The sequence below is a fragment of the Takifugu flavidus genome, chromosome 21, assembly GCF_003711565.1.
Source record: "Takifugu flavidus isolate HTHZ2018 chromosome 21, ASM371156v2, whole genome shotgun sequence".
Taxonomy (NCBI): domain Eukaryota; kingdom Metazoa; phylum Chordata; class Actinopteri; order Tetraodontiformes; family Tetraodontidae; genus Takifugu; species Takifugu flavidus.
This window is the reverse complement of record NC_079540.1, coordinates 258,824-281,000: the sequence shown is the minus strand read 5'-3', so window position 1 is coordinate 281,000 and position 22,177 is coordinate 258,824. Positions and strand designations below refer to the sequence as shown.

The window sequence follows — 22,177 nt, the reverse complement described above, 5'->3', positions numbered from 1 at the left end:
TAGTCATATAATATTTCTACAGGTAATAGACACAATATAGCTACCACACCCCCAGTATAACAGATAAATCACTTGAAGTCAAGCGTCAAATGCTGCTAATCATCATCACTCCTGGTTCTCCTGCTAGCTAAGCTGATATATGCAGAATAAAACTGGAACAACTGAGAAAAGATTAACATCCACTATACTTTTAAGCTTGTATTAAGAATTGTATGGGAACAATTGAAATCTCCTTCAAATGTCTCTGAAACAAATTACAAATGTTCTGGAAATGTCGCTGCCCCGGAGCTGCTGCAGATGTGAAGGACCGAGACATGGTCCCAGGTCTGGTTTCAGATGGTGGCCACAGTTCAGGATCCACAGATCCCTTATCGCACTTTTTCACAGTCCGCCTCATTTGGCACCAACGGGTATTTGTCACTGCATGATAGATGGCTTTGGCAGGTTGTAGGTATTTATTTGTTTTGGATTATTTGTTGATTGTTGTTGTTTTTCCCTCTATAATTAATCTTCATCCTTGTCTTGGCGCGCAACGTTCACAAAATGTTACTTGCAAATCTGTAGTGCCCCCTTGCGTCAAAATGCTTTAGGCTCGCGGTGTCGAAATCCAGTCCTCGATGACTGAAATCCGTCCGGGTTTTCTGTCCTGCCGGGCAGAAAACCGGGTAGGAACGCAGGTGTGAACGCTGTCGACCTGGGAAACCCGCAAAACACGTCCGGATTGTGGCCCTCGGGGCCGCAGATTCGACGCCCCTGCTGTCGATGATAGAAAGAACATAAATACGCTCAGGATTTGGAAAGTTAACAACTATAAGAACACAGGAGAGACACATTGCTACAGAAACTACTTAAATCACTTTATTCTTTCACAGTGATAGGGATCAGTCATTTAAATGCAGAACATCTTTAAAAATTCACAAGAATTTTGAGCAAGGCCACACATTTAAAAAAAAAAAGATTAAAAGAAACGCACATATATTTAAATCTACACATACAATGTACTACATTTCTGGCTAGTTAACTTACTCATTTGCATTTTATTTGGCTGTATTACTTAAGTGGCTTTGCAGGGGCTGATTTGTTTTGGGGGGGTTAGTACCGGTTTTATTATGTTTGGACAATGTTTAGGAGTAGATTTTATTTTAATACATATGATGAGGGTTTTTTGGTTTTTTTTAAATAATAATAAAATGTTGTTTTGCAGGTAAAATTATCTTGGACATTTGTTTTCAAAATCATGGGTGAGCTTTTCAGATGCCAACATCATCATAGTCATCTTCATCAGATGGGGAGGGTTCTTCAAGGCTGACCAGGGAGTATATGGGCCCAATGCCGTCGTTACCTGACGATCATAGTTTGACAAATATTGTGATCACTGTTTCCAATAGAACGGTTCTTTCTGCACATGTAAAAAGGGATTTACCTGAGTTCTCAAGTTGATCACTCCTGTAAGCCCTAAACAGGTCACTGGTACCAGATGATTGGGTCAGCCCTGGTTCTGTAATAGCTGAACGCACACACACATGCCATAGTGGTATTCAGCATTTCTAATGCTCCCAAGAAATTATTAGCAAAAAATCAATGTTGTCCTGTAGAGTGAGAGGACGAGGACAAACCTGGAGCGACTAGGTCATGGCCGTTTGAGTTTTCGTAGTGTTCCCCCGAAGAGGTACTGGAGGAATCAAATGAGTCCACTGAGATCTTTGACTCTCTGGCATAATGAACGCTTCCATCATTACTGCATGGAATGGACACCATCACTTCATTCATGTTAGATGGTCCTAAAAAAAGTGAATTTGCTTAAATATTCATGAGAGGATTATTTAATCCAGCCTTTATTTAAATCTCAGTCACTGTGGAGCTGCCGTCATTTTCAACGATGCTGAGAGCATATTAAAGAAAAAATCAAGCTGATCTTAGGGAAAATCATTCAATTACTCATTATAGATCGTGAACTGGTTGATTATTTATTAGTGGTTAAGCATTCCTCTGCATTATTTTCTAGATGTCTAATACTAATGTATTACTAATGTATTAATGTTGTATGTTTAATAACATACTGCAATCAAATTGTGATTTCTTTGTGTGATCACAGAATTTATTTTATATATATGTGTGTGTGTGTGTGTGTATTATAAATATATGTGTGTGTGTGTGTGTGTGTGTCATATATAATATATATTACAAAAAAATATCAAATAATTTTATTAAACATTCATAAAATAACAGAAGGTTTTGAGATATAATGAAAAAATAGTTAAATAATTAAATTATGGAGTGGGAACTCGAGACAGGTTGAATAATCTTAAATTACAGAAGTAGCGGTAGTAGTAGAAGTGCATCTAAAATAAAAAAGCACATTTGAAACTGAAAGCAACTCACCGTTGGCAAAATCTCCTTCTGCACCCGTGGGATTAAACACAGAGTTCATGACCGTTTTGTATTTCTGAGAATCTGCATGCAGGCAGAACCAAAATTATTTTAAATCACAAACCATCCTGCAAACTTTCAGTGCAATGAGCTGCACACACACACACACACACACACACACACACACACACACACACACACACACACACTGCTGATCAGCATCAACCACAAATGCAACGCTGAGAAAGAGATCAGTATGCAGAGTAGAAGAAAACAAAGTAGTAGCTCACTGCGAAAGGTTATCAAAGATGCTGAAGGGTTACTTGGCGTGCACTGCTCATAGTCTGAATCTACTGATGTGTTGTCAATGTCTTTAGGGTGTGTCCAATGAGACTCTTTAATGGAGACAGACAGGAGAATTACAGAAAAGGATGAGACGTTCGCTGTTTGTGATGGTTTCTGAGACTTAAAGAGATAAAAAGGAAAAGACTGAGAAATAACAGCTTGTTTTCAGAGATGTTCTTCCACTGACCACCTGTCTGGAGGCTGTTATTTGTGACCTTGGTAAGGTTGATGGTGTCTTGGTAGCTGTTGTAACACTCAGATGAACCTTTTCTGCTTTTCTGCTGGAGCATAACCACTGTGGGGATAATTACAATGAATTTAAATGTGTTTCCCAATTATAGAGTATTTAAGGATGAAAAAGCTATACAGGTTTCATTTACAATAAAATTGGATTCAAATAGAGCAGCTGACATAGTTGATCTTAAATATACAGAATATGCTGATTTCTGTGACACTAGGTTCGATTACTGGGATAATTTGATTGTTTTACATTGGAAAATTCTTCAGAATTTTGCCTTTTTGGTGAAACAGGGGGTGAAATTATAGCTGCATTGATCTGGGTCGTCAAAGTGGACACATGAGAAAAACATGACTAGAGTTGAAATTTTCACGTGAATTAACCCACAAATGTCACACAGGTCTTCTTGGTGTTACCAGCAGGTGACGCTCTGACTGTAATTGAATATTGTTGTATATAATAAATATATGGTCAGACTGAGAGACCCATAATAAAGCTGACCTCTAAACCTAAATTGACGATGAAATGTTACAACCACTTCTATTTAACTGAGATACAGTTAAATTCATCAAACCGACAGAGCCAATGTAAAAACTTAAGCGTCACCCATGTCTGAAGATGGTACAGTCCAAATGAGAAGCCGAACTGATCCAACCTCTAGGAGGAGTTTGTTAAAGCGTGAGACCTTATAATGTCACCAACATCCTCCTTGAGGAAAAATTTAACTCAGATGCGGGAACAAATAATAAATAATAAACTCTTCTCATTTGGTGACCAGAAAAAGAGAAGTCTACAACAGTGAAGGAACTTGAGAAAACATACCATATCTTCTTCTGTAATGGCAGCAGAGCACCGTGTTTGAGACAAGAACAACGACAAGAAGAAGGAACAAGGCAATGATACTGAGAAGCACTGTGGACGAAAGGCTGGTCAGGAGGGAGGGAATTTCAGCAGAGGTGGTTGGGGTTGTTCCTCCTAAGACAGATGGAGAGAGGTGTTTTTTCACATTATACAGACAGACAGACAGGCAGGCAGGCAGGCAGGCAGGCAGGCAGGCAGGCAGGCAGGCAGGCAGGAAGAGACAGACAGACAGACAAACAGACAGACAGACAGACAGACAGACAGACAGACAGACAGACAGACAGACAGACAGACAGACAGACAGGCAGGCAGGCAGGCAGGCAGACAGACAGACAGACGACAGACAGACAGACAGACAGACAGACAGACAGACAGACAGACAGACAGACAGACAGACAGACAGACAGACAGACAGACTGATTGACTGACTGACTGACTGAGACAGGCAGGCAGGCAGACAGACAGACACATTTATACACATGTGAAATGTTAACAGTACCAGTTATTACAGTGGTCATTACAGTGGAATTACTGATGGTGGCTGTGGAAAAGCCAAGTGAGCCTGCCACAATAAGACACAATAAAGAACAACATAAGCACCTGATAACCTCATAACAATTCATTTAGTAAGTCTTCATAATTTATTTAATTGTGTTATTATTAGACAGTAACCTTTTACAATAGAGGGACTATTTAGGTTTTTGTCTGGAAATGATGTGGCCATACATGTGACAAAGACCAACCCTAACTGAAAAGAGAACTCCATTTTATAACTTATAAACTGTCTACAACACAAAATACTTCCTTCAAGAAGCAATAAAATTTATTTTTACTATATATTTTTGAATTTTCTGTTTTACATCTTCCTTTTATAGTCAACTCACTCTGGAATACTCCGGCAATTATGGGAATAAAATTTGCATTTCTCACCATTACAGATGACCCCTGAAGCTTTAGAGTACTTGCATAGATGCGGTTTATTACTTTTCTCCTGGCACTCCCAGAGATTCCGCTCGTTGCCGTAACATGCATAGAACCACTGGGTATCATTGTTTTTGTGGAGGAGAGGAGGAACAAACTGGGAGACCTGGAATGCTTCTGTGCTGCACTGCAGCATGGAACACACCATGGAGGCCAGTTTTTTATTCCAGCAATTATCACACACTGTTCCCCAGCTGCCATTGCGGTGAATTTCCACTCTCCCAGAACAGCGATCAAGACCTCCGGTCAGCCGGACTGCCCTCATCTCTGCAGGAAGGACATAGACAGAGTGAAAGTGCAGACGTTTTTTATAAATCAGAACTGTTTTCACCTCAGAACTGCAGAAAACAGCTTTCTGACACAATTTTAAAACATGGCTAAATTCTACGGTGGTCAAAGCATGTGACAATCGGGATCCACTGAACCTCTAGAGCTTATTACCATCCCTACCACCTTGATAGATTGTTTACGTCACAGGTGTCAAACTCTGGCCCGTGGGCCAAACATGTTCCGCAATGTAATTATATTTGGCCCGTGAAGTAATACCAATTGACTATTGGAGGTAGCTCGCCAGTATTAAAGTGCATGTGCTAATACTACAAATACCAGAATGCTCTGCTGGTGTTTTGGTGTGAAAATCCACACTCCACATCAGTTGGTGGTGGTAATGCAGCAATTTGTGGCTTGAGAAGTAGTAGTAGAGAAACGAAGTAGTCATAGCAACCTTATATGCTAATGCTAATTCTGGCACTACCCCTCTGAAAAATGATTAAAGGAAAGGCAGAAAATAGGACCTTTCTGAAGAAGTAGGAGGCAGAATATCTGTTTAGATATATAAAAGATATAGATATATATACCTGTCTGTCTGGTATGTGGAGCCAATGTTCATTACAAGGAGAACAACAACAGATGACACTATAAAACGCAACGCCAAGAGAAGTACAAACACCTGGAAATGACTCAAATGCGCCAGAAAGTAGAAGAGATGAAAAGGCATTACATTTACATTACATTAACTTACAATGGCAAAAGATTGCTATTGAAATTTAATTCTGAAAGCTGCAAATAAAAAGAAAAGAAATGAATGCCAGTGATGTGTTTTTTTAATTTGAATTTCGATTTTGCATGTGTGCAATAATAAATTATATATGGTATTGTGTTAAGCTTTGCTTGTTTCATGTTCAGTTGTTGAATAAAACTAGTTTGGGTCCATATCAAAAGGTTCCGTGTTGTAGCTGGAGGAAGATTTTTTTCAATAAATATCAATGTTGGCCCGTGACTTTGTCCCAGTTTTGAATTTTGGCCCCCTGGGTATTTGAGTTTGACACCTCTGGTTTATGTGGTCTCTCGCGTACTGAAGTAAGGGGACTTTGAAGACAGTAGCATTTCGCCAATCAACTCATTTACTCAAAGACAGCACTATTCTGGAATAGATTATGGCAATTAAACGATTATTATTCATAAACTTGTGACACCAAAAAACTGATAGTTATTTTTAAACAACCCCGCCCCTTTTCTCTTTAGTATGATATATTTATTTGTTTTTGGCTGTGACCTGAGCATGTGACGCCAGCGTCCTCTTTGTGTCCGCAGTCAGGCTCGTCTTCTGCAGCAGGACAGGACCACAGGTTGTCTTCGCTGCCGGTACAGTTCAGGTCATCCAAATACACCGGTCCTCGGCCAGGGGGGAAGGAGCCGCCCTGGCCCGTAACACTGAGAGCATAACCGCAGCCGAGTTGGGCACACGCAACGTCAGCATCCCGGAGGTCCCAGTGGTCGTCACACACTGTTCCCCATCTCCCGTTCCTCCACAGTTCCACGCGTCCGGCACAACGATCAGATCCTCCAGCCAGTCGAATGGCCCGGTGACCTGAGAGGGAGATTCATCTTTCAGCTCAGTTACTGTTTATTTTTAACCGTGCTACTGTTGTGTAGTGAAGAAGGAGCATCTGATCTTTATTTACTCTAAATATGTTACTATTGCATCTAAAGTTTGCATCTATTATCACCAAACCTCACCACTTATTTTGAGCTTTGTTTTATTCATGGATCAATCTTGATTTCTCTTCTTTGCTCAGTTATTTTTTCTTGTCAGTAATCAGACAGTACTTGCACGACTGTATCTGGCTGCAGATACCAAGAAATACATTTTATTGTATGGCACTGCTTATAACAGTATTTCTTTCAATAGAAAAAAAACGTGTCCCTGCTGAGGCACAGAATGGGGGAGGATTTACACTTATCAGTTACCAGCAGTTTTCTTAGTATGGTTTGGTTGTGAAGTCCTTCCTCGGGCATAAGTGTTAAAACCAAATCCATAATAAAGGGCTCAATAGTTCAGCATAGCCTGTATCTAAGAACATTCTTTAACATCTGATCTGAGAGACAGCATTAGCAACATAGAATTAAATGAACATCTTAAGTCAATATAATGTACAAAACAACTGAAAGAGTTAAAGACTGGCAAAAATGAATGGTATAACATAAAAACCTACCATCATAAATATTAGAGAGTCACATAATAAAAATCCTTACGTATCAATAATGGCTAAGATGATTAGAGAGAGCGACACTGACAAGCAAGGTTTGCAAGTTGACAATCTGCAATGTTGCATTCAAAACCACAGTTGCAGCAAGACTGCAAATGGTCAAAAACAACCCAAGTACTTAGGCGGGTTATATAAGCAACACACTACTACAATGATCCAAAGTTGGTACTCAAGCAGCTTAGCACCCAGCCAGAACCCCAATTTGCACTTTTGACCAGACCAGTAGTACATAGATGTAGTCAGAAGCTCTTAACATTTGATCCTCATCAGGTTATCTGTCCTTTTATGCAGTAGTAAGGTTGCAATTAAGTTACATAATAATACAATAAACCAAACTGAAAGACACAGAATCAAGGCATCGGCTTGTTTTATGAAAGGATCTTACCACACACAACTCCAAAGATCAACGTGCAGTTGTTGTTACTGAGTGAACAGTTCTGCAAAAGGCCATCTTGGTATGAACAGCGTTTCAAGCAGGTGCTGTTGTGAGACAAGCGGCTTTTATTCACGTGGAAGACGCTGCCACACTCAAGTTTTGAGCAGATCTCCTCCAGTAGCACATCTGCAGAGTCTTCCGTCATCGCCACCACATCATGGCTGCTGTTCGGTGGCATCTTGAGCGTAAAGTTGCATTTTGTGAATTTGTGCAAATATGGGTCATCTGTACAAAGACAAAATTATTTATGTAAGATACAGCAGGACACTCAAATAAAGTATATACGCTGTTTATTTAGGTGAAAAGCTTTTGAAACATTGGTGAGAAGAAATAAATGCAGCTCAGTTGCCATTATAGAGTATAGAAATTACTAAAAATTAATAAAACAATTATTTATTTGTATTTTTCTTTAGTAGAATGGTGTTTGAAAAAAGAAAAACAGGGTAATTGTGATCTACTATGATTGCTTGTGCAATTTGTGACAAGTGCAAAAATGATGGGGATTTAAATGAGGATTTTGTGTGTGCCGCCGGCTGTCACCATGAAGACACATCAGAAAAACTACTCTGGGAGATCCTAGCACTAACTAGGATTCAGACACAAAAAAAAATCCAAAAAAAAAAGCAGTTTAGCAAGGTGGATTTCCACAGGAGATCTGGGATGGCTGCATTTAGTGACAGGCTCCAAATCAGCCCCAAATCATCCAGCAGTTCAAAAATGGCAATGCTTGATCGAAACTGTCTTTACTAATGTTATTTCTGTCCATATATGTCAGCACGTGAAAGACTTTCTCTCTGTTATCTGTCACCGATGATCCTTCTTGCCATATTGGCTGTGGCATTTGCGTGTAAGGCTGAGCCATTTTAAACCTTGAAGCCAACACACTGACCATAACCAGTTCTAGGTTTGGTAAATCACATCGCGGGTACCAAATGATTACATTGGCATTTCCTCGCATCAGTTTGCACTTTCTGATAATCTGCATTTTATTCTGCATTTCTATGAAGGCAAACATGCTAAATGGTTACATATATTCATCATAAGTATTTCATTTTATAACGACGAGCTCCACATAGAAACAAACATAATCACTGGCTGCAAACAGCAAGTGAGAGAAGGCTTTGTTCTTTTCTTGGCACCTGCAGAAATCATCAAGCTGCAAGGATCAACCCACATCCTGTGTTAATATAAGAATATGAGCAAGAATAACGTCACTCTACAAAAAGTGTTTTCGGGGCAAAATGAAGCATAGAAAATGTTCTGTATGTACAACTATGGAATCAGGGAAAGACTATTTTTCAGTATGGACAGAAAGTTTACTTACGGATAATCTCCTCTTTTTTTCTCAAGGGATCATTTGTGTCTGTATCAGTGAAGTTTTCCACGGCTGAAATAAATATGAAACATTATATTAAAGTATAAAACAAAGGTCCAAGGTTCAATTTAAATACTGTTGTCTTGAAATTGTGTTCGATGGAGTTTATGTAGCGTGAAGTGTACATCAGTCATCAAAGATAGAAACATTCTCAAATACAAAGATTTTTGAACGCTTCAAGTGGGTTTAAGTAATATAACAGCGGTGCTAAAAAGATCAATTCAAAGAGTCGATTCATCTGTAAAATGTCCAGGAATGTTTGGAATCTTTGTTGACAATTTTAATTAAAACCTTGAGACAAAATGCCAATTGTATTCGCTTTAATTTAATTCCAAATAAATTTAGCTTCAGAAGTGTTAATAATTGCAAAGCTAGCTAATAAAATGTTAATTTTAAAAAAGCTCTATACATTACCTTGACAAAGACAGCTCAGTAGGAAAATATAAATACAGGTCACCAGCTTCATGTTTTTGACAGAATTTAGCTTTTATCTGTAGTCCCTGCCAAGTTTTTTCTAATCATCTTTTGCCAACTGTGGTTTCTTCTCGCGCTCCTCTGCTATTTGATTGACAGAACAAATTTGTCACTGACTACTGCAACAGGAAATGAAGAAAAATGTCTTTGTGACTGATATGCTTATAGAAGTCTCATCTCTCTTGTCTTTTTAACCGCTTTCTTCCTTTTGGGGCCACGGGGAGGATACACAATGAGCGAAGGCAGGTCCGCCCCAGTTCTTCGCAGGGCCCTATATGAGCATGTTGGGTTCAGAACCTTGCTTACTCCTAAAGTGTTCTCATCAGGATAGACCATTAACTTGAGCAATTATCATTGCACTAAAATAAGTGAGTACATTGTGATGGGGCTTTACTTCAATACACTTTTTTGTAAAGTGTTTTTGGGAGTATCTATAAAATTTGGCCTCAAAACCACAAATGACTGGAAAGACTTTGCTTACATCCTTAAATGCTCACATTCAAAGTTAACCATTTGGATCAAGTTTGGTATTAGGTTTCCTTTTTAAGAAATTATCGCTTCAGAAATCTTTCAGAAAAATTAAAATAATACATAAAATGACAGTGAAGCTAGTGTGCTTATAAAGCAGTTGTATGCCTATATATGAAAGATTACAATATAGACTTTGAATGTTAGATCCCAACAGGTTAAATATGTTTAACTTAGATGTTTTTGCCACTTCACAAAAAGAAAAAAGTTGCATCCAGGTGAGGGGCACAGGTGTGTTTCATATCCTCAGAGCTCCACCTCTGACCACGCCCCACTATATTTACTTCCTACTTCCAGACTCTACGGCTGTGTCCGAAACCACCCCCTATACCCTACCTAGTGCCTACGCCTAGTCTACGCTTTACTCATCCGACCTTCAATTGGCTGCCTGGTGTTAAGCCACGCCCACACCCGGGGCAACTGACAGGAAAAAGAAAAAGCGTCGTACATATAATTAATACCGCAAATATTTATTCACATCTTAATGAATGTCCTTAGGAAAATAAACAGCAGTCATTGTTACCAAATGACTTTTTATATAAATCCGGTTAATTATTAGGGTGTATTATGACACATACGCATTCTGGAATGTTTGTCTTGGCGCCAGCTCCAGTTGAAAACTAGTTTGTGTATCATAATTTTATGTAGGTTGCTTTGTTTGCCTTAAGTATGACCCGTACAGATTACCCTCTGTCAAAAGGTAATGTTGTCTCTCTGTTTGATTATCAGATCCTGGTTTTAGTATTGGGGCTGTTTATAAAAGTTTGGATCATTGAGCATGCTTTTAGAAGAAATGAGTAAATATTTCAAACTATAAAACCAAAGGAAACAAAAAATATTGTTCCAGCAGAACAGTATGAGAAGAGATGCAGCCCATGTGAAAATATAGTGCGAGTAGATATTTTTTCAGCTCGTCAGTTAAACATCCCTAATTTCTTAGATCAAACTGTTGTTTCAGAACAATCCTTTTTTCACAAGATCCTTCTCTGTCTGAGCTAATCAGATGCTCTCTTACCTTTCCAGAAAAGGCACACACACAATAGAAAATAATCTGAATCCTTAGCATGTTTCTGTAAACTTAAAATAAAATTTTCTCATGTCCATCACAGAGCAAGCTCATGCATGAAGGTGCCACCAGAGCTGCTGATCTTATGAAATCTTCTACGATGGTCAGAGTTGACTATGTCAAACTCAACTATTGCAGTGTCACCTCTTCCTTATCTTGTTATAATGTTATACAACTATATCTATTAAGTAGTGACTGTATTATTATATTTTTCAAATGATAATGATTTTAATTATTTTGTTGTTCCCATTGGATGTATGGCCATAATTTCATATCTTAATTCAGTAATTGCATTAAAATAGCTTCACATAAAAGTAATCTATATTTTATATATGTATGAGATGGCCCTTCACTGTGCCCAAGAAAGCAACCTTATTATGCAAAAGGTTTAAAACTGATTCAACCTCTTGTATTTTTAAGAGTAGTTGGTAAAAATGAGGTGAGCAATTGGTTCCTCAGTCCTCCCAACAGAACAGAGAACCTCAGCTCACAGTGAAAACACTGGCCACACTACGCTGCCTGAATCCTTCCTGAGACGTCTCCAGAACCAACAGAGAACAGCTGGAACACTGACTCGGTCACCTCTTCTGGTGTAGGATCATGTTAAGAACATCACGCAGTTGATATGGTTGACTATACAATGTTAGTAATTCAGTCGTTCGCGTTAATATTTCCTGTAATCCAGTATCTTTTTTTGTTGATGTAGAATATTTGTAGTCAAAACTCTTTATCGAGCATTTGCGATGCAGGTATATTTATCATTTTCTCTCCAATATCGCCTAAAGGGAACAGCTGATAGCTGTCATATTTTAGATTTTATTTGAAAATGAATGTTTATTCTTTGAAAGAAAATTATGTCATCAGCAAACCGAGTGTGTAAACTGTTGCCTAACTGTAGTGGAAACACTGTAACTGCGGTTCTCCATTTATTCTAAACGACTGTCAAGTTAACAAAACTCAGGATGAACTTGGTGAGTGAATTAGTTTTGCAACTTAAAAATGACAAATATACTGTGTGAACTGTATTTATTTTAAAAAAAGGAATTTTCTACAACAAAATAAACATTCCCACAGCCACTACCTCAGCAGTTTTTTTTTGTGGTTGTTTGTTTTGTCCCGTCATCTCCTAGAAATAAAGTTTGGCCATCGCCTGCAAAAATCTCTTCTTTCTTTTCTGTGCAGCCAATTGCAGAACTTCCTCAGGGTTACTGGTGTTCAGCTCTGTTTGACCAATCGCCTTCATCTGCAAAAGAGACACGCATTGGGAAACATGTAGCTATCAAAGAAATGAACTATATAATGCATGAACCTAATGGTTGAAGTCAATTCTCCAGCCAAAAGTTTATTGCTAGAGACCTTATTACAAAATCAAATTTGCTCATCAAAAACTGCTTCAACACAAAACAAGAATGTGTCTATAATTAAACTCTTGTGCTGAGTTCCATTGTGTTCAGAGCAACAAAAGGGTTTGGAAAAAATTTCTAGTATTAATAGTTTAATAGATTTATTATGCTCTTTCAAACAGACAAACAAAATGAGTGTTCCATTACCAATTGTGCATGGAAAGAAAATATATTAGTAATATTTTAGCCCCACTTACATTTGGACCTGAAAGCAAATAAAGGCTATTTTTCCTCCTTAAATTCTAAAAGTATTTAAAGAACAAGCTATGCCTAATCAGGAAACTGCTGTCAGTCAGTTATGTAAAATGTTCCTGAAATAACATTTCAATTGCTTAGTTTCAAATCAATAGTGGTGATCAAAGAAGTAGTGCATTGCATAAATATACTCAATAGATTTTGGAAAGTTTAACCTGTGATAATAGGAAAGTAAGGCAGCTCTTAGAACTTTAGATTTGATGGCGTGAAGGTTGAGTTGAGAATACAAACTAATTCCACTCTTATTTAGAAAACCCTGCTTACCGCTATTTGTCTCTTCTCAGTCTCTCCACGTTTGTGATGAATATCTGTCTAAAGTCAAAGAAGAGCATAAAAAACAGTCTGGATCCTTTTCATATTAAAACGAGAACCTAAAAAGATATTAAAAGAGTGACAGCTGAATGTTCAAGAATCAATAATGAAAGGATACGAGTGAGGTACTCCAGGATGGTGACGTCCCAGATGTAGTCATAGAAAGAGTCCATGGCATCATGGCTGCAAAGACAAAAAAGGGAAAGCCATGACAGATGTTCAGAGGTACCAAAGGTCATCTCTGCTGGAGGGTCTCCCACTCTTGAGTACCTGTTCTGCTCCTGAAGAGCTTTGAATGCAGTCATGTAGTCCACCTCACGAAGAAACTGACACAGAACAGCAACCTAACAAGGGCAAGGATGGAAGGCAACATTTACAATACAATAATGCTAAAGCTATTTCTGAAAATACAAAGCTAAGCAAGCAGAAAGGATTCCATGCAATGGAACTCTTTTGCCCTTTAAAATTTTAAATTTTGAACAAAGAAGCCATCATTCATTACTTAAGAAAAAGCTTGACCTCTGACCTGTGTGTGGCAGTTCATCATTGAACAGCACTTGATCATCCTCTTTAGGACCTGGAAACAAGAGCTGTTTATTTAATTGTTGAAAAACTCTCAACTTTGTCTACACTGTGTGTTCTAATTGACTCAAATATATCCCATGACATACAATTGAATGTATATTGTTTCTTAAAAGTGGAAGTTACTTAGGTATATACAGCGGTAGATCAAATTTCTGCATTAAAATAAAATAGTCCTTGGGTATAAATAGATTAACAAGAAAATGAAAGACAGCTGCGGGACCTGTGTGATGTACCTGGTCACTGTAAACATCAGAAGGGACAACTTTAGTGAAGAAGTCAGAGCACACGGCCCCAGCCTGGAGGTAAATGTTCAGTGCAGCAGAGTACTGGTTGGTCACTAAAACGTTGAGAAACAAAGAAAAGGTGGATTAAAACAGACATCTTTAATGCACTGTGCAGAAGTCCCAGAGGACTACTGCAGTTTGATTAGCATCAATACATTAGGCTTTTTGCCAATAGCCCAGTCTCCTACAGACTGAGCTACCACTGCCCCATCAGATCTAGAGAGAGCTAGAGATAGCTAGATAGATAAACATAAAAGCAACCCATTCAACTTCAGTAAGCACAGCAGAGCATGTGGTATATTTTAATTTTAATGTCAGAGTTTCACGCACACCACTCAACTATTCTAAATAATATCTGAAATGCTTTTTTATTTGTTCTTAGAGTCCTCAGGGACACAAATTCAGTTAAAAAAAACAATCTTTGTTGCACACATACAAATGCTTTGTGGGTTAAGAAACATCTCAAGAGTAATGAGGCAGAGTAGGCATTTATTTTTTTGCCTTTTCTTACCAAAGTATATATCAGCTTGTGTGATGAGCCAGGATTGGTTGTTAGAATTCAGGGTGAGAGCATAGGACACCAGCTCTGTGACCGTCACGGCCACAGCTTCCACATCTACTGCCTGGAGGCTGCAGCAAACAAATTCATAAATATTTGTAAACCTACAGAACTTTACAACCATTTCATCTTGTATAAAATCATTCTTACTTTGGAATAGAAGATGGCCAAATGGAGAGGTGTTCTGCTGTGACCTCATTTACAATATCGTCCTAAAGGAGACACAGGAGTTACAATTATGAGAGCAATGTTAAAAATGCCTGCCGCACTGCCAAGGAGAGGCTGAAGAACATACTCGCACGATGCTGTGTAGCCTCACAAGCAGTGAGATCAGGGTTGTCAACACCAGAGGCTCCTGTTGCAAATAAGAGATGTGTTACCGCCATCATCAACAGCGCATTATCAATACCAAAAAGTGTAAAGACTGTACAATAAAAGGATACTTACTCTAATTTTTTTGATGAATGTAATGAATTTGCTCCTTAACAGTTGAAGACAAAAAAATCCCACATTTAATTGGTGTGTATTTTAGTGCATGTGAGCAACATAAAATGTGACATGCTTCTGAAGTACCGCTGCAGGATGCCCATGGAAGATTCTCTGTGTTTAATCAGGCTCAGTCTGCCGTCACTGTTTCTCTTGTGCTGGATAGAGACGCTGCATATCTGCACCACCACCTCCCACAGTTCTTTGGCTGTGCGGCGACTCTCCTTAGGACCTGGGAGCTCTTTACAAGTTGAGGCCAGGAGCTGACCGAGCTGTGAGGAAGTAAAAAATTTGAGAAACAGACAAAGAGAACCTCTTTAATTCTATCCATTAATCTACATTTATGCAAACAGAATCTAAATTGAAGAAAAAACAGACTTTTTACCTTGATGTATGGATTGTTCATGACCAGAGATGGTGGCACCTGCAGAGTCAGGTAATCATTCTCCCTCCAGTTCAACATGAAGGTGACACACTCTTCTCCGACTACCTGACGCAGAGGGACATCTGGACACAAAGACATTAAAAAGTAGTACAAACTTGAAAATGCCCCTTTGGCAATAGCTCTTTTTCACCCATAACCTAATTCCATCCTTCAGGTTGCAAGACCTATGCAAGAATCATGTTTTAGCTGAGACCAAGTGTCGCCCAATTTTTCCAAAGATGGTTCAATAAGGCAGTGTAACAAACAACTCCGGAGTTTCCATCCACACACCGTGAATCCTCATCTCTAGATATCCTCTGACCCTGCTGACCAGGTCAGGGGCGGTCGCTCCTTGCTGCCCTCCGCCGTCATAGACTCGTGTGCACGAACCTCCAGCAGCAGCATCTCATTCAGCATCACCTGCCTCAACTTCGGGGAGAACTCTGTAACAAGCTTCAGACAGGCCGTGAAAAGCTGCCGCGCATGAGCAAAATCCTGAAAGACAAACAACATTTCTGCTTTTCACTCCTGCTGTAAAAAAGGGTTGGAATTTAGGCAGTTGTAATTATATTTTTGGCAGTCTAATCAGTTTTACAGATTTGTGCACACCTTTATGGATATGCAGTGGAGTCCTTTGGCCATAAGAATATAAACCAGGTCCTTTGTGAGATTGTCTTTAATGCTGAGGATCACATTTATGTAGTCTGGAGGAACTTCCCACTGCACATAGACACACAGATGATATCATTTATTTGGTTATGATAAATCCTGACTTTTATTGGGGGGGGGGTCAGCTCCTCCTGTACCACATTGTTGACCTCTGACCTTATTGTTGACCTTCCAGTATGAACGCTCAGCCAGCCCATGAAGCTCAATTAGGGTCTGTCTAATCTTGCGTGGTTCCAGGAGGAGGATGAGCTGCTGCTCCAGCTGCCCAATGTTCACAGTTGCTGAAGCTGTGGAGAGATAAAGCAAAGAGCTCTGTCACAGCTCTGGCCAACTAAAATATGCAGGCCAAGCTAATGTTACTCTTATTTCATCACAATTGGCCTAGTGCAACAGTCTTTCTTTTCAAACCGCCTCCATCAAAAATACATCAATTTATCACACAAGCCAGCTGCCAGGCTCATTTAGGATCTAGGATCTTGAACTGATCTCAAGATACACTGCTCAAAAAAATTAGAGGAACACTTCGAAAACACATCGGATCTAAACGGGGGGGATCTTGAACATCTTTCCTGATAAAAAGTAGATGATGTATTAGTAACAAAATGATGCCACATAATTTGATAGAAATGAAAATGATCACCCTATAGAGGGGGGAAATCAAAGACACCCCAAAAATGAAAGTGAAAAAATGATGCAGCAGACTGGTCCATTTTGCCAAAATGTTATTGTAGCCACTCAAAATGATTCTCAGTAGTTTGTGTGGCCCCCACGTGCTTGTACATATGCCTCCCCAGACCATCACTGACCCACCACCAAACCGGTCATGCTGAATGATGTTGCAGGCAGCATAACATTCTCCACCGCATCTCCAGACCCTTTCACATCTGTCGCATGTGCTCAGGGTGAACCTGCTCTCATCGGAGCACAGGGCGCCAGTGGCGTAGTTGCCAATTCTGGTGGTCTATGGCAAATGCCAATCAAGCTCTATGGTGCCGGGCAGTGAGCACAGGACCCACTACAGGATGTCGGGCCCTCAGGCCACCCTCATGGAGCCTGTTTCTGAATGTTTGGTCAGAAACATTCACACCAGTGGCCTGCTGGAGGTCATTATGTAGGGCTCTCTCTTGAGACTGTGCTGGGAGACACAGCAAACCTTCTTGCAACGGCACGTATTGATGTGCCATCCTGGAGGAGTTGGACTACATGTACAACCTCTGTAGTGTCCAGGTACCGCACCATGCTATCAACAGAGATGTTGATCCGAGCCAAATGAATAACTACAGCGGTAGAAAGTCAGTCAGTAAAAAAAAAAAAAAAAAAAAAAAAAAAAAAAATCAGCCAAAAGAGATGAAGAAGGAAAAAAAGTATCAGTGGCCTCAAGCTGGAAAGCCATTCCTGTTTTGGGGGCCGTCTCATTGTTGCCCCTCTGATGCTCCTGTTGTTGATTTCATTAACAACAAAGCAGCAGAAACTGATTAACAACCCCCTCTGCTACTTAACTGACCAGATCAATATCCCAGAAATTTGACTGATAGGTTGCTATACTCTGATTAAAAAGTCTTCCTCTAATTTTTTTGAGCAGTGTATTTTAGTATTTTGAAGGGCTTAATGGTTTTGTGTCTGGTAACATTACCGCATATTTGTATCTACGTATTTGAAGATCCTTAAGCTTTGGATTTCTTCTGTATTCTTACTTAATAACTAAAAAAAAACGTCAATAGTCAGTATGTTTTCCCATTTGACTGCTTTTGGGAACCCATATAGTCTCAGTGGAGCACCTGGGATATCAAAGAAAGAAGGCAAAGGTTTTGCACTGAGGTTGATTGTTGCTGATTTCTTCCTCATCTGCTCCATTAGCACCTTCCTCTCCTCCTCCTTTAAAAGTTCAATGAAGAGTTTATGAGATGACACCACAAACAGAAGAGGCAACTCTTCCAGGTTTTCACAAAGTGTCCTGAAAGATGAAAAGAGTTCTAAATTATTCAACGTATATCACGCATTACTATTTCTGATTTTAAATAACCATTTTAGATAGCTGAAGATAGCTAAACATACCCCACATTATAGTAACACATTTCTTCATTAAAATAATTTAATAATAATTTGTAAATTTTTTTTTAAAGTTTCCTTTAAAGTAATTTGATAATTTCAGCTTACTCACTTAATGAAGTTTCCAATTTTTCTTCTGAGGGTCTCAGATAAATGTTCCTTTTCTAAGGAAAGAGTGCAGACCTGCAGTATAGAAAATTAGATTTTACTAGCAACACAATTTTGATAAGGCTTATGCCACTTTATTCTGTATTTTCATTAACAGGTTATGTTTATTAATCTACCATTTGTACTCTCCATCTTAACTACAAATTCTAAGGACCAGAAAAACACAAGTGACAATGTGAAGCAATTAATGAAAAGTGAGAAACAAGTCCCATTTTATTTCTAAGGTCATTTAAGCTGTCAGCCTGATCTCAGACATCCCCTGTGTCCTACAGCTAGTAAATGGATTTTCTGATTTGTAGTTAGGTCATAACATCAGACATGAGAAGGCCATTACCTCTAAAATAAAGTCTACCATCCATTTATTAGGCTTCAGAAGGAGCTGCTGGAAGCGAACACTGAGCACTTCTCCTTCCAAAGAGTCTCTGATGGCGTTGCAAATACACAACTTGTGACAAACTTCATCCAGCCCCGACTCTCTGCAGGATATATAGAAAGGTGACTATGCAGAGAGCTGGCTTATCAAATACATTCATAATAGAAAAATCTGTGAAATACATTTGTGAATACAATACAATAAATACGTCGTTCCAAGGCATATTATACATTAGATCAAAACTTTTTAGTGCAAAACTGTTACCCTTGTTGGACTTTGTACAGGAACTCCCTGAGAACAGACTGTCTGAAGTGATTGGGCAAACTGTGTGTCACATTGTCTCTGATGAAGGCTTCTATGACAGCCTGTCCGAAAGATAAAGTAAATTCTTAATGCTTACTATTTTTATCTGTGACCATAAGCCAATACCCATATTATTCACAATATACAAGCATAATATTAGCAAACAAATCACTGCAGCGATTCTCACCTGATAATTGTGTGCTCTAATCAGACTATTAATCTGATCATAGGCTGTGGTCTGTGAATCCGAGTCGCAGTCTTCAGTCAGAGCCTTGCAGGCGTTCCAGTATCCAGCCAGTCGTTTCTCATCCAGGTGAACATGGACAGTAGAGTCTAACTGAAAAATAAAAGTACAGATGTAAAGTGTATTACAACAGTAAAGCAAGTTTTAACACAGAATTTCAAGGGTACCTTCTTTAAAAGATCTTTGGTCTGCCTGAAGTGATCACGGGCTTTTTGGTAGGCCGTCTGGTCTGTGCAGCCCTGGTGGAAGAAAATACCTCCCACATCATAATGAACCTGAAACAAAAAGGTAATTTTAGCTTAACATCCAACAACCCATACCCGTATATTATCTTGAACCACCAACCTGACAATGAAGCTCATCTGCACTTATGCGAAGCCCTGCAGTTGAGGATTCTGTCTCTCCATTGGCAGCAGTATCAGCAGCCAGCAGATCTAAAGTCCTCAATGTGTGTACATAAAAGTCTTTTTTCAACTGCAGGGCTCCTTCCAGGACACTGATGGAGTCATTTGCCTGCTCTTTGAGCTGCAGACAGGATGTTTTATACAGACTATTTAAATCAACCAATTTGCCTCTTTGAAGTACAAGGATTAGATCTGATATTTATACTGTACAATGCAATGGTAATTTTCATATGACAATGTGTAAAATATAAAAGTTATTTAATAAAACACCACCTTTTAAAATCTTATTTTTGAGTATTTGCATTTGACTACCGGTATTTAACTCACCACAGCAAGGATGTTTTCAGTCATCTCTTTCTCCTGCTGCAAAATGTTTATCCTAAAGAATTCAGATGCCATCAGCAATACCATAATGCAATCAAAATGTACTGTTCCTTCTGCGCTTTATTTAATTTCTACTTTATATCCACTGCTTTAAAGAACTTACACGTTCATCTGGTGAGGTCCTGGTTTGGTCTGTTTCTCTGGAAAGCTGCTCAACACAATGGTTCTAATTGCCCTTTCAACGAAATGACAAATTTATTAGTTTCGCTTTAGGTCTTTTCTTCAAATACATTCCTCTACCAAGACTAATGTGGTATCATATTGAATAAATCCAAAATACGAATAGGTGAGTATATTTGAATTTAAAGATTTAAAGCAGCGTTTTGACCTACAATACTGAAATGAAATTGTATGACTTCTGTCTTCAGGTACACCAATACTAACTCACCAGCGGTTGTATATGACAACAGCCATGGCTGTGGTAGGAGGTAATGTGGACAGGTCTAGGTCGACATGTTTCACCCCTGGTGGCACTTTGCTCACGCAAAGAAGTTCATTTAACAACATGTTTAGTACAGGAATAGTCAGTCTGGCAGGAAAATGAGAAGACAAAAAATAAAAAGATTTTAGACATTTAACTTGGAGTATAGTTTTTGGAATCATAAATACCACTTTCATAATTTAGGAATTATCTTGGTCTAAACATAACTGATTGCAAGCATACAGTTTACACTTACCCTTTCTCAAGAACATCTAGATCCCACTTCATGTGTGCAGCTACTTCCAGTGCCAATAGTTTGAGAGTGCGATTCCTACGGTTGTCTACCGGAGGTTGCACCTGATTCTGCTCATTTACTGAAGGTTTGGAGGCCTGCTCGAGAAACTGGACGATCAGCTGCACTGGTGTTGGATCTATGTCGATATGAAAAAACATTACATGTGGCCATTTGGTTATTATTTCCATTAAAATGTTCCATTGAACAGTTAGTACATTATTTATATTATTTAGCAACTCATTCATTTTCACCTTCAAAAACCACTTATTTAGTTATTTACATACAGAGCACACTCAGATATGAATGTGTGAGTATTTGAACCAAAGTCGACAAGATACATTTGACAGTGCCCATTTGCAAAGAAAATTGCTGTTTACATTGTGACTGAAGACTACACAAAGGGGGTAAACCGTTGTGGATAAAAATGTACATGGTAACTATGAAATACGACTTAACCTGGATTTGCCTTCTTTAGATGTTTTTCCAGCAGGCTGCCATCCAAGAGGAACTCAAACCAGGAGGTTTGAAGCGGTGTGCTAGGACGGCTACTGGCCACAGCAGCAACCCGGTCTGCTGCCTCTGCACTCATTCTCCCCTGATAGACAGTTACATGAACATGATTTACAGGCACTGGAAAAACATGTCCGACAATATGTTGTGGTTAGTTACTGTTATTTTTCTGAGTATATTTCCATTAATATGTTCATGCTATACTGTGGTCAGTGTATCTGTTTGAAAGCATTGTTAGCATTTGGTGTATGAATGGAATTTCATATGTCAAAATCCGGAAAGGTAATGTTTATGCAACTAGTGTCCGTCTGGGTTTGTTCACAACCACATGAGTTGCTTGAGGAGCGAATATATAATATCATGCCTTCCGTCAATGACATGATGTTTCAGGCAAGTATTGTTATAAGCCAGCTAATATTGAAACAAAGTAGAGAAACCTGCAGCCCGTTATACACACAGACAAATCATTCTTACCTGACCGGACGAAAAGATACAAATACCGACTATGGGAGCTAAATGTATATAAATTGTCAATTATGAGCTAAAATAGCTATATTAACTGGTTGATTCTCACATAATTCATTCTGTACTTCGCAGTTCCTCTGACGTATTTCCGGTTCCTTCTTGCGCCGAAGAGAAACATACTGCACAAATTTTCGCATATTTATGCGCTTTATACGGTATGTTTATTTATCTCAAGTAGATTTATTTTCTTATTTGGAGTTTTCATTTGCTACGTCGTTTTCAAAATTCCCTCCGATGAACACCGGAAATATACATCTTTGTGTAATGAATGTTTTTTTTTAAAACTGAATCAATCAGATTA

At 38.9% G+C, this 22,177-nt stretch overlaps 2 protein-coding genes and 1 long non-coding RNA gene across 6 annotated transcripts; 1 reads left to right on the top strand and 2 right to left on the bottom strand.

Annotated features, from left to right (window-relative positions):
* Positions 1–832: 832 nt before the first annotated feature.
* LOC130518186 (deleted in malignant brain tumors 1 protein-like) lies at positions 833–9,823 on the bottom strand. 4 transcript variants are annotated; one of them, XM_057020591.1, is made up of 13 exons: positions 9,570–9,823; positions 9,105–9,167; positions 7,730–8,005; positions 6,351–6,665; positions 4,745–5,062; positions 4,314–4,376; positions 3,776–3,928; positions 2,903–3,010; positions 2,661–2,765; positions 2,383–2,454; positions 1,617–1,781; positions 1,424–1,507; positions 833–1,342 (listed from the first exon to the last, which is right to left on the bottom strand). In XM_057020591.1, exons 1-13 carry the CDS (start codon positions 9,619–9,621, stop codon positions 1,251–1,253), a joined length of 1,866 nt encoding a protein of 621 aa, XP_056876571.1. In that variant the 5' UTR covers positions 9,622–9,823; the 3' UTR covers positions 833–1,250. The 4 variants fall into 4 exon arrangements, with proteins under 4 accessions (XP_056876571.1, XP_056876572.1, XP_056876573.1 ...); XM_057020592.1 differs by having other exon boundaries at positions 2,906–3,010; XM_057020593.1 differs by lacking the exon at positions 2,661–2,765.
* A 618-nt stretch (positions 9,824–10,441) lies between these two features.
* LOC130518185 (uncharacterized) lies at positions 10,442–12,301 on the top strand. The gene is made up of 2 exons (XR_008947952.1): positions 10,442–10,857; positions 11,267–12,301. It is a non-coding gene; the product is annotated as an uncharacterized LOC130518185 (long non-coding RNA).
* On the bottom strand, positions 12,235–21,966 carry ints8 (integrator complex subunit 8). The gene is given in 29 exon segments (XM_057020590.1): positions 12,235–12,466; positions 13,146–13,189; positions 13,312–13,376; positions 13,464–13,537; positions 13,720–13,770; positions 14,012–14,115; positions 14,574–14,692; positions 14,772–14,833; positions 14,917–14,976; positions 15,069–15,102; positions 15,195–15,379; positions 15,493–15,614; positions 15,823–15,873; positions 15,876–16,026; positions 16,141–16,251; positions 16,357–16,487; positions 17,979–18,154; positions 18,362–18,432; positions 18,752–18,893; positions 19,055–19,155; positions 19,281–19,430; positions 19,505–19,612; positions 19,683–19,862; positions 20,069–20,120; positions 20,229–20,300; positions 20,514–20,654; positions 20,803–20,977; positions 21,298–21,436; positions 21,826–21,966. Coding segments are annotated over 28 exon segments (2,982 nt in total). The 5' UTR covers positions 21,431–21,436; positions 21,826–21,966; the 3' UTR covers positions 12,235–12,349.
* Positions 21,967–22,177: the final 211 nt, after the last annotated feature.